The sequence below is a fragment of the Pieris napi genome, chromosome 6 (genome assembly GCF_905475465.1).
Source record: "Pieris napi chromosome 6, ilPieNapi1.2, whole genome shotgun sequence".
Taxonomy (NCBI): Eukaryota; Metazoa; Arthropoda; class Insecta; order Lepidoptera; family Pieridae; genus Pieris; species Pieris napi.
In genome coordinates this window covers 7672748-7684929 of record NC_062239.1, presented here as the reverse complement: position 1 = coordinate 7684929, position 12182 = coordinate 7672748, and the positions used below count along the sequence as shown (strand labels likewise).

Below are 12182 nucleotides of genomic sequence, written 5' to 3'. Positions count from 1 at the left end.
GTTTTGTATGGGAGGAATAAAACGCATATTTTTTAATTAGAATATATTTAATCAACAAAAGCATGTACCATTGCTACCACTTTGCCATCTTATAGGTAGTACATTGATCCCTTTACTAAAATAACCATTCGGGCGGGAATCAATAAAATCTTTAAAGGCGGTTTCGACTGCCCCATCAGAGTTGATTTTTTTACCTTGCAAAAAGTAATCCAAATTTCGAAAAAAAATTGTAACCTGTTGTGTAACCTTAGACATTCCAATTGAAGCTCCTCTTATTTGATAGCAGCCTGTTGTGCAGTGTGTGGTCTAGCGTTGTCGTGAAGCAGCAGTGGGTTTTGAGCGATTGACCAGCCTTGGTTGTTTAGATGGTTTGCAGTTGCTGACTATAGATATCTGCCGTAATCGGCTTGCCAGATTAAATAAAGTTATAGTGAACGACCCCGGCACTAGTCTACCAAACGCTCACAAGTAACCTTTTAGAAGTCAATTTCCGCTTGGGGCACGATTTGGCTGGTACGCCGGGGTTTGCCATTTTAGCCATTGTGATGAGCGCTTCGGATTATCGTACAGGATCCACTTTTCATGACAAGTAATGATTCGATTTAAAATTCCTTCATGCCGGCTGATTAATGTACTTAACGAAAACTCGACGCGCGTTTGTCAATTTGCTTCAAGTGGATTAATACAATTTTATCACTAAGTACTAACACAGCAGCCTGCAACTAACACAGACGTAGTTTGCGATGAATCCGCTTCCACAATAGCCTTCAATTCTTCGTCATCAACTTTGGTTTCCGGCCTTCCACGGTGCTTGTTCTTCAGGTCAAAATTTCCAGAACGAAAACGTTAAAACCAACAACGCACTGTGTTTTGTTTTGCGACACCCCCGCCATACACATATTAACAGCAAAGGAACAGGGTCGGCAAACCTCAGCAAGTCTAGTCCATCAAACTTGGGGATCTCAACAACTTGCGCTACTCCCAAGGCCACGCCCCCCATCTATCAGCAGGATGTGGGCGGCATGCTATGCTTACCACATGCTAACATGCGCCCAGACAATAGACAATTTTCTTGAACGTTACATTTCATAACACACATAAGGAAAATTATCATAATAAGAAGAAACATGTTATATAAAAAATTTATTATGCTGATAAATAATTTAAACAAAATAAAACTTATATACAAAATAATTTTTAACAAAATTCTTTCACTTGAATAGTTCATACACACAATCAGCTGTAGATTACAATTAATGACTCTATATAATAAAACATTTTAACATTGTGCTTACACAAAAATCTTTAATCTCTGAAATCAAATAATAGATATGGCGTGACTTCAAAACATTTGTTTTCACTGTATCATGTCATATCCATCATTAATAAACTTATGCAGTAGCATTGACAATATCAACAAATTCTGGCTTCAAGCTAGCTCCACCGACAAGAAATCCATCAATGTCTGGGCAAGCACCAAGCTCCTTGCAAGTGGCTCCAGTCACAGAACCCCCATACTGAATACGCACAGCCTGCGCTATGTCAGAAGACACATTCTTTAAAATCCAGTCTCGTAATGAAGCATGCACATCTTGTGCTTGTGCTGGTGTTGCTGTTTTTCCAGTACCAATTGCCCATACTGGTTCATAAGCCAAAACTACCTTATCCCAGTTATTTCCTATAGCAGGAAGCAATGCCTTGGTTTGACGAAAGACTACCTCCTCTGTTTTGCCTGCTTCTCTTTCTTCCAAAGTCTCACCAATGCATGCAATTACTTTAAGCCCACACTCAAGAGCATGTGCAACCTTCTCAGCAACTAGGTCATCTTTTTCACCAAAAATTGTTCTTCTCTCAGAATGCCCTAAAATAACCCAAGTGGCACCAACATCCTTGATCATAGCAGGGGATATTTCACCTGTAAATGCTCCTTTAGGAACCTTCCAACAGTTCTGAGCAGCAACGGAAATATTATCAGGGGCAATGCTTTTTACATATGCCAAGTAGATAGCGGGAACACCAATAATCACCTCCGCATTTGGGTCAAGGGGACCTTTTTTTAAGTTATTAATGATTTCATTTATTTGGTTTTTGTCACCATTCATTTTCCAGTTACCTCCAACAACAAACTTGCGGCCCATTATTGATGAATATAAATTGTGTTAGTTTACCTGGAAAACGACAAAGAAATCGGTAAGATAATGGATTAAAATGAGTTTCACATTTTTAAAATTTAAGGGTCTTAGATAAGAAGCAAGTGAATATAAATATAATAATATTCTAAGTTTGAACTTAGAGGCAACCTTAATTGACCTTGCTATGACCTTTAGTGCTTTAATGAACTGTAAATACTTCAGTCGTCAAACGTTGTTAACTTATAATTAATTAATAATTTTGTAATATAATTTAACATCAAATTCAATAATGAACACTCTTAAGAATTACCTACCGAATAAACTTCAAATCACTGGATTGAAATGTAATAAATTCGACTTGACCTCTTCAACAGCTGATTTTCAGTGATGCCAAATTTAAAAATAAAAAATCCCAATCGTTATCTGACAAAAACAACTTTAACCGTGAATAAATGTCCCTCTGACATTTCAAAAGTATTTTATTTAGAAATATGGTTTGCAGGTGCTTCTATTAAATAAAAACTTAACAACAACAATACAAGCTACGTGCCATTTTGATGATAAGCGCAACATAATATCTCTCATCGTTCAAGTGACGGTGAAGGCTGTGCATATGAAAACGCGTAAACGATATCGATATAGACGACGAGAGTCGTGTTTTTTTCTCGATTAGTTAAATTACAAAATCCCGAAGGATAAATATGTAAAATGCTAATGCAATGGACATCGATAGCGAATAGCAATGAAATTTTTTAAGGTTTCGGTTCACGGTTAACTATGCGAAGCGTATATGACCTAACTACCCCCGAACAATTTAAATGAGAGTTTAAAATACAATTATATCAAATAAAACTGGTTATGACCAGTAATCAGATCAATTAGTCCCAAAATGTGGGGTGAAGTCCCACGCATAACACTTGAAAAACTGTATTTGGTAGTCGAAGATTTGTAAATAACCCATGTATGTGTAGTATAGCCCTTTACTACAATAATTTTGCCTTTTATATATCAAATTTTTATGTTTGCCACACTGAAGTACAGTCGGCAAAATATATAGACAATGTCTTTTTTTTTTGGAGTTTATGGCCTTTAGGCCAAAGACAATGTCTTAGTTGAGACTACAGACTTAACTGCAGAACACAGACTATTTATTTATAAGGATTGTTCTATATGAACAGAATAAATAAAAATTATAGCGCTGGTTAACTAAGATATTGGCGATCATATTAGCAAGCCCACAAATAGGTTCACGGATTTAATAAATTCAACTTAGACAATCACTTGCTTTTACCTGAATATTTTCTGCTGCCTAACCTACTGACAAGCGTTTCTGCTTGACAAAAGTTGGCAAGTATAAAATGTAGATATACAGAAAGATAAGAATCATTTTTTATTTTCAAAAGGCTAGGTTAACCTTCCCAGCTGTCCAACATTATTATAGGATAATTCCTCTTGAATTCCATAACATAAATCATTCATCAATAAAGAATAAAAATAACCCTAATTATTTTAAGAGCAAGGCTGAAGAATAACCTATCAATAAAAAGCATATAAAACGTATTATTATTTATTAATGAGCGTGGTGGGCCGCCTTCCTCATTTGTACAAGAACGTTGCTCATCTCTTCACGCTTCCTCTTGGCGCGGATGTGCGTGCCTAGGCGTCTCTTTAAGAACTTAAGGGCCCGCTTATCTTTTGAAACCTAGAAAATACAATTTAATATATTAATTACATATACATAAATAGGGTTATTCTAAATAATAGTGAACAAATACATGATAGGTATGATGTTTCAGGTACAAATTTATTTATCTTATTGTTTAATTAGGTGTATCATTTATTTATTTATATTACATTTATATTATTATTTATTGAAAAAAATGAATGAACTAGTTACAAACTAGGAAAACAGTTTAGATGTGTTTATTTTAATCACATTTCATTAATTACATGGGATTAGTTTTATGAGTATGTATATCTGCTAATTAAAAGAGAAAGCTGTTTATCATCATTTAAAAATCTATTATTTTATTTACAGTAGAACCTCTATAAGTCGAACATCAAGGGAGACGCCAAAAAATTCGAGTTATAGAGTTTTCAACTTATGGAGGATTTAGACTTAGGCGGATTTTGATTCGACATAAAGAGTTTGAGGTTTTGAAACATGACTGGCTTAGCTAAATTTCAAAGGGAATCAAAATTGAACACCTGACACAAAGCAAGCAAACACGTGTTTCCATGAGTCATAAATTTTTTATTGTATACTCCTAAAATGTTTTTTAAGAAACAATAGTGTACTCACATTGTCGGCAAGTTCTTAAAGTCGGTAACTTATTTTTGTTCGAACAATAGAGATAATAAATTCCAAATGATCAAGTTGTAAAGGTTGTAAAATAAAACGTTCCTATGTTTGAGATACAGAGGTCAAATTTAATTTTTCGAGTTATAGAGTGAAAATATGTACCAAAATGGCTTGGAGGGACTCGGTGATTATTTCAATTAACAGAGGGTCAAGATTTCAAGTAATGGAGGTTTTGGTGTTTTAAGGGAAGGGAACAAAACATTTTTTCGAGATTTGGAGGTTTTTGACTTATCGAGGTTCGACTTAACGAGTTTCTACTGTATATAATGATAGAGTATAATAGTTTGCTTATACCAATAAATTAAATATATTTAACAATCTCAATTTGTTCTCCTAAAAAAATTTCTTTTACCCTTAATTTACAGCTGATATCCAAAGTTTCATGCATAAACAAGTAAAATGAATTGTCATCCCATTACAAGATTAAAAATAAATTTTATCAAATGCAAACAGCTTCACAATTGTTATTTGAGGAACCAGTCCTCAACTTTACTACAACTACAAAAGTATTACTTTTGCTGTCACATATTATTCATATGATTTAAAAATGCGACATTTGAAAATGTTGTACATGTTAATTTATGGGAGATAAATAAATGATATCAATAAATGCCTCTGAGCTTATGAGACTGAGTTTTTTTCTAGGTTCCAATGCAGAATTTTGATTAAGAATACAATTATTTTACTACAGTGTGTATACAACATTGATTAATTATTACTATTTAAATATATATATATATACCTTAAGCAATTCCATTACTCTCTTTTCATAAGGAGCGTGACCAACCACTTCACGTACCAAATCCCTTACAAATTTGGAGTGCTTTGTCTGGAGCTGAAAATTAAAAGTAATTTTATTATAATTTATTAATAAAGAGTGAAATGGTCTAATGCTCTACTTATAACTTAGTGTACTGTACATTTATTTGCTTTTAAAAAAGATTCAATTAGATGTATAATAGTGAATTAAAATATTGTAACCGTTGTTAAAAGAACTAGCGAAATTAAGCAAAACCTACTTCAGGTAACTAATGATTGTTATATTTATTATTAAAACATGCAAAAAAGGTCATTGCAACTGCAATGCTTTACAATAACATATTTACAGAGTCCTATTTACTATTGAGAGCTGTAATATATTAGCTTGTTTTAATTTAATATACATTTTTGTAGAAAAAAAGTGAAAATATAGAGATATTAAAAGGAGTTCTACTCAGGTAAATAGGAATCTAGACAGTTTCATTTTAAAATACAATAAAGCATTTACTTATACAATACAATACTTACACCCTTTAGCCTAGCAGGTCTAATTCTAATAGCTTTGTCTGTGATTCCTTTCTTTCCACCGGAAATCTTTGTTGTTTTGTGGCCTTTTTTAAGACCGACCGCGATTTCAAACCTCGGAGCCATGCTGAAATATTCGAATATATTATGATTTTATGCTACGATATTAATGTTCACTACACATTTATAAATTATAGATATTAAATTCACTTAATTTCCTACAAAGCATCAAACGATTTTAAAGATATTTAAGAATTTAAAATATCGAAACATACTTGACTCTTTGACAGAATAATCGAAAAGGATATTAAAGTTGACAAATCGTTTGTTAATGTTTTGGCATCGATCTCTAACAGATGTCATCTGTCAAAGTTGTATTCTGACTTCTGAGGCTATGTAGAAAATAATAGTATTTATTTCCTTCTCCATGCTTTGTGGTTTACAATTTACGATGATATATAGTTTTAATATTAACCTTAATATCAGTTTCGATTTCTATTATTTATATGTTGATAATCTTCATTTACTTAAGTATTGTATATCTTTCCGAAAATAATTGTAAATGAATTCAAATATATATAATTCGGTGGTTTTAGTACAGGCGTTGTATTCAAGAGGGCGTTATAGACTAAATGTAGATGCTAAAATGCATCTACATTTAGTCGAGACTGGCTTCTAATCCACTCCTACATCAGTAGTACATATTTACTGTGTACTGTGTAGTCAGTATATACTCAGTAGTATAATACTAAATACTTGTCGATTCTGGATAACTAACGAAATTAATTAAGATAACCTTAAACTGTTAAGGTATCTTTCTTAGATAAGTTGTATCATAAATGTTTAATTTTAATTAAAAACGAAACAATGGAAGTTGGGGCAGTGAAACAGGCCTTTAATAATGAGGTCTGATTAATTTTACTTTATTTATTTTATTCGTCTTACTTAAGAGGTCATTGATTTTATTAATTAATTTACAGGTTATCAATTTAAAGAAGAATTTAAATCAAGCAAAAATTCAAACTATTCATAAGTTAACCAGGAAAGCGAAAACTTTTACAGAAAGAAAAATTCCAGAAGCTATAAAAGTAAAACTTGAGCGGAAGGCAAAATCAGCTGTAAATGAAGTCTTAATAATAAAGGTATTCAATGTTTACAATTGATTATGTATAGCACTAGTTATACATTTATAAACTATTATTTATTTGCTTTCTATTAAGTTGTAAATATTTGACTTTTTATAGGTTATTTCTTATTTACATATTATTGGACCTAATGACTAGTTTGAATTAAAAATTTACTTATTGAAAACAATAGGAATATTGTAATTATTGTTGTAATTCCATAAACATATACTCTATAATATTATAGAGTTAGATATAAACTATACCTTTAAAATTTTTATTAGTTAAGTATTTATCTGTTTGGTGGATTTTGAATTAACTGAATTATTACATTATAGAAACTTAAGCCTCGAGACATTGCAAGATTTACCTTAACTCATTCAGGCAATCTCAGTGACTATCTTAACAAATCAGATGTGGATCAAAACAAAGCATGTGCTAGACTTCTATTACATAAAGCTTTACAAGAAAAGTATAAAATGATAAGAGAAAGATTTGGAAATCTTTCTATTGATGATTTGCTGATGTCAAGACAAGAACGTAAAAAGCTTAAAAAAGATTTGAGAGATAAACAAAATGAAAAAAGAAAAGCTAAAATAAATAAAGAAACCAAAGTAGAAAAAGAAATGGATGACAAAGATGCCTCCAACTGTATTCAACAAAGTTTGGATGTAGAAATAATGAATGATTGTATAGACAAAGCTTCAGAACATGATAGTAGTGATGATTCTGAAATTGGTGGAAATAAAAATATATCTAGTGAGCCTTATCTAAGTGATGATGCCAAAATGGATTTAAATAATGATGTAGGGAAGTTTATCAGACCTCCACCTGATGATTCTGATATTAGTGAAATCGAAAATATATCTAGTGAGCCTAATCTAATATTTGAAGAAGGTGTTTCTGACACCCATAGCTCGAACAATAATGATAGTGATGATGGCAAAATGGATGTAAATAATGATGTAGGGAAGTTTATCAGACTTCCACTTGATGAAGATAGTATTCAGAGTCCTCAAAAAAATTATTTAATTAAAGGAAAAAATTTAATCCAAGAAAAAACTACCCCAAAAGCACAAGGTAGGAATCCAAAATTAGATATTAAAATTAAGAAGGTAGATAAACGAAAGGAGAATAAAAATAAAAATATCAATGAGAAGATTTTAAATAGGAATTTTAAGAAAAAAACTGAAGATATGCCAGAAATAGTTAAAGTGGTTGATCCCTTTTTTGTAACATCAACGGGAGATAACTATTTATCTCTTGCTGAGCCCAGAGCACCAGATGAAATTAAGGAAGCACATAAGCAAGGAAATAGACAATATAGAAGAGCGATTATGTTTGGACATGTTCCTAAAATTAAACCGAAAAAGAATAATTATGAAAAGTTTAATCAAAACAATTCTAAATTTAAGCAAAATAGTTATAATAGCACAAGTGACGGTCAATTTAACAGAAAAGGTAAATCATTTAATAATACTGATAATGAAAGTAATAAAATTGAAGAAAAACCAGAGAAATTACATCCATCATGGGAAGCAAAGAAGAAACATTCATCAATATTACCTTTCCAAGGTAAGAAAACTGTTTTTGATGATAGTTAAAACAATGTAATAAATGAGTAATTTAATAATGTATTTCTTTTATGATGGATCCTAAAAACAAATGAAAAATATATCATAAACCATTTCATTGATTATTATATACATAAGTTTATAATGGTGTGGTGAAAATATAAACTAGAAATAGGTTTTTTGTCCACCACTATATAATAAATGTTATACTTAAAGTTAAATACTAATTTAAATAGACATTATATAATATAACATTAACAGGCGATGCAACAACTACCAATCTTATTTGAATACAGGGTGTATGAGTGTATTTTAATATTATAATTAACGATTACATATTACTATTTGGAAGTATGTATGTATGTTTATTTCCAATATAGGTTTTTGTATTTGACTAAGTTGTTGTTTAATTTTCTATGTTGAATGATAAGTTTTAAATGTTTTTATTTAATTTTTTGTGTACTAGTATAAGAATAAATTTCAAGTATAGGTATAACACAATGGGAACAAGTTGTCATTGCGACAGCCTCCGTGGCTTCATAGTTAATGGACATAGCATATAATCAAACATGGGTTTGATGCCCAGGTAGCAATGTTTTGATTTGGTAGACACAGAAGGATATCTTGCCTTATGAAGAGCATAAAATTAGACACTGATGTGAAATAACGGGACTATGAACAAAATCTTAACTCATAAGGTGCTCAGTGCATTTTGAATGTGTAGTTTGCATATCCTTTAAAGTTTAGGGTTAAATTATATTTATATAATCTCATTCGGTACCTAATATTCTAATTTTGAAATGAAATACAGACTTTTATTGGCATATTTTAGATACATACGTCTTTAAGAAAATAAAAAAATAAAGCATTATTCTCCTAACAAAACAATGCTTTAAAATAATTTTTTAATTATTAAAGTACAATGTGTTCCGACCAATTTTTTTTTTTTTATATTTTTGAATTCAATTTAAGTACATACACATAATCTGTGGTGAGCGCGCTGCGCGCGCAACGCGCTGGTTCCGAGCCAAGAGACCAATAACAGACTTTCCATTGGCGCTATTTCGTACATACGAATTTGAGTAATATTTTGTTGGATAAAACTTTAGTAGTAAAAGTGTCAAGCAACATCGACGATACCGATGAAATCAAGAAAAGCGTACGACAAATGTTACCAAGACTTTGAAACAATTTACCAATGACTTGGAAACCTATAGCCATGAGATTCAATAAAGTAGTGTATGCAACTGCATATAATTAGGTATTAAAACACTCGTGTAATCTTATTTTGAAACTACACTCATGTTTTAATACCTAATTATTTGTCAGTTGCATAAACTACTATAAAAAGCCACAACTTTGGCCTGTTCAGTGCCAAAGACATTGCGTAAAACCATTGCAATATGTACCTGAATAGTGTATCGAGTTTATTAATTGTGTGTAGTACACATGGTTTATTTTAATTAGTTGATATTTCACCAATTTCATTTAATTAAATAATACATTACATAAATCATCCCCATATTATCACTGCGATATTAAAGTCGTTCGTCACTCGGCCTGTCAACACACCAATATGGCGACATAAATCGTTTGAAGACACCTAAAGCACCCCGAGTGCATTCTGCGTGGAATTATGCATTTCGGGGGTAAATCCACGTCCGAAATTAATAGCAGTTCGCCGAATTGTACTCGCATGCAAATACCACGTTTATGATTATTGCACTGCTGTTGTTTGATAAGGAATGTTATATTTAGTGGCATTATTGAGGTGCATTTGCGACGTTACAATTTCGACTTGTATGGTAAATACATTCAGTTAAATGTAAATAACCAATTATAAAACGAAAATGTGCTGAAGTTATTCGGTAAAGAGGAACAAAAATAGAAAGAAATATTAGTGTGTTAAAAAATTAGGCTAGAGGATAAAGTATTCAAATATTCTACCAAGAGGGATCACGGTCACAGCAAAAACTTGTAAATTGTTTTTGTCCGAAAAACGCTTGACCTTTATTATACCAAACCCTTTTTTCGTATTAATCTTTCGTGTTATAAAGGCAAAATGTAAATCTCTGAAAAATCGAGAACTAAGTTTATATCATCCAGGAGTGAAGTTCTTTATAAAGGGGATAAGGACTATATCTAATATATAAAATTCTCGTGTCACAGTTTTCGTTGCCATACTCCTCCGAAACGGCTTGACGGATTTTGATGAAATTTTTTGTGCTTATCCGGTATCTATGAGAATCGGCCAACATCTATTTTTCATCCCCCTAAATGTTAAGGGTAGTCCACCCCTAACTTATTTTTTTTAATTTTTAGATAAATTTTATTTTTTATTTTTTTTATGTTACAGCATTAAAAAATACATACAACCCCAAATTTTTACCCCTCTACGATCAACCCCTATTTTTTATTGAACATGATATACATGGCAAAACAACGTTTGCCGGGTCAGCTAGTAATATATATATATTGGCTTGATATTGTGATACTGGGTGTATGATACTAAAAATTAAAACAATATGTTTTAAGTTATTATTTAATTAACATTTTTTCCATCACTGATTTACAAAAAAGGTACCACAAAACAATTTATTTCACTTATAGGCATTTAATATGAAATGAGAAAATTCGCTACATATTTTTAATAAATTGGATATTAAAAAATCTTATCATTCTAAAACTGGCAGAAAGTATAAGGAATTGTATAAGTACTGGTAATAAAAGTGTGATTAAAGTTGGTAGTGTTACATTAGCCATCATAAAATAAATAACATAATTTTTATTATATTTTTTTTTTATAAAAGGGAATTCACTATAAAAATAAACACAATAGCTTCACCATTAGTTGAAAGTAATAATCGCTATGCGTATATAATGTTTCTATTTAAAATCTTAATTTAACGTAACCAAAGGTGTTTCATACAAATATTTGCGTTAATTACTTTATTAAACTTGATAGAAGAAAAGGCTACTATATTATATTTTGATTGATTTAACACTTAAAAATCCACATACTTATAGTAATAAATTCTACTAGTGACGGTCTGATCGTATCGATAAATAGATAAAGGTTCTTTCATTTCCAAGTTTGTCACGTGCCATAAAATGGAGTCACGTTTACACGAATAATTACGGCCATCTCGATTTCACACAAAACGAAAGATTTAATATCCTAAGTTGGTGTAAACCGTTTTAAATTAAAATTATACGTGACTTGCATTTCACAAAATTAGGATTAGGATTTTGGTAATTTAGATGATAACGTAGATAAAAATGCAATATTCGTTAATCGATCGTTTACACATACATAAGTATTCAATTATGGTACATGCTACATAATGAATGTATAAAACGTGTCTACTATAATACTGTAAAAAATTTAGCTTGCTTTGGAAGATTTTTGTGATATCTCACGCCCGAACCCAAATGTTGTAACAAGTGTGCCAATAACCAATCGACGGATTGTAATAGCCATCTGTCGATACAAGCTATCCATGGGAGGTCGTATCGGTGTCTGTGGATAGACCTTTGTATGAAAATGACAGTTGACGAAAGCTCAATTTCAACAGTTAATTATTTTAACAGATTTTGACTCACACCAGTTTTTTAAATAAACTGTTTATGTTTTACACATAACATGTATATTTTAATGTTATTTGTACGGTTTTATTTACTTTAAAGGTTTAAATTGATTATCAAA

General features: G+C 31.1%; 3 protein-coding genes across 4 annotated transcripts; 1 reads left to right on the top strand and 2 right to left on the bottom strand.

The window, feature by feature from the left end:
• Positions 1-1130: 1130 nt before the first annotated feature.
• LOC125050482 (triosephosphate isomerase) lies at positions 1131-2582 on the bottom strand. 2 transcript variants are annotated; one of them, XM_047650370.1, is made up of 2 exons: positions 2447-2582; positions 1131-2168 (listed from the first exon to the last, which is right to left on the bottom strand). In XM_047650370.1, the coding sequence occupies exon 2, from the start codon at positions 2136-2138 to the stop codon at positions 1392-1394; it is 747 nt and encodes a 248-aa protein (XP_047506326.1). In that variant the 5' UTR covers positions 2139-2168; positions 2447-2582; the 3' UTR covers positions 1131-1391. The 2 variants fall into 2 exon arrangements, with proteins under 2 accessions (XP_047506326.1, XP_047506327.1); XM_047650371.1 differs by lacking the exon at positions 2447-2582 and adding an exon at positions 2311-2422.
• Positions 2583-3685: 1103 nt separating this feature from the next.
• On the bottom strand, positions 3686-6186 carry LOC125050483 (60S ribosomal protein L36). Its single transcript, XM_047650372.1, has 4 exons — positions 6054-6186; positions 5782-5905; positions 5237-5329; positions 3686-3834 (listed from the first exon to the last, which is right to left on the bottom strand). Exons 2-4 carry the CDS (start codon positions 5902-5904, stop codon positions 3703-3705), a joined length of 348 nt encoding a protein of 115 aa, XP_047506328.1. The 5' UTR covers position 5905; positions 6054-6186; the 3' UTR covers positions 3686-3702.
• A 318-nt stretch (positions 6187-6504) lies between these two features.
• On the top strand, positions 6505-8535 carry LOC125050529 (protein bud22). Its single transcript, XM_047650431.1, has 3 exons — positions 6505-6684; positions 6759-6920; positions 7241-8535. Exons 1-3 carry the CDS (start codon positions 6646-6648, stop codon positions 8504-8506), a joined length of 1467 nt encoding a protein of 488 aa, XP_047506387.1. The 5' UTR covers positions 6505-6645; the 3' UTR covers positions 8507-8535.
• The last annotated feature ends 3647 nt before the right edge of the window (positions 8536-12182 follow it).

Coding starts and splice junctions, on each gene's coding strand:
- LOC125050529 (XM_047650431.1), top strand. CDS start 6,646: ATGGAAGTTGGGGCAGTGAAACAGGCCTTTAATAATGAG. Junction 6,685..6,758: donor AACAGGCCTTTAATAATGAG/GTCTGATTAATT, acceptor ATTAATTTACAG/GTTATCAATTTAAAGAAGAA. Junction 6,921..7,240: donor ATGAAGTCTTAATAATAAAG/GTATTCAATGTT, acceptor ATTACATTATAG/AAACTTAAGCCTCGAGACAT.
- LOC125050482 (XM_047650370.1), bottom strand. CDS start 2,138: ATGGGCCGCAAGTTTGTTGTTGGAGGTAACTGGAAAATGAATGGTGAC.
- LOC125050483 (XM_047650372.1), bottom strand. CDS start 5,904: ATGGCTCCGAGGTTTGAAATCGCGGTCGGTCTTAAAAAAGGCCACAAA. Junction 5,330..5,781: donor GACCTGCTAGGCTAAAGGGT/GTAAGTATTGTA, acceptor TTTAATTTTCAG/CTCCAGACAAAGCACTCCAA. Junction 3,835..5,236: donor GAGTAATGGAATTGCTTAAG/GTATATATATAT, acceptor TGTATTTTCTAG/GTTTCAAAAGATAAGCGGGC.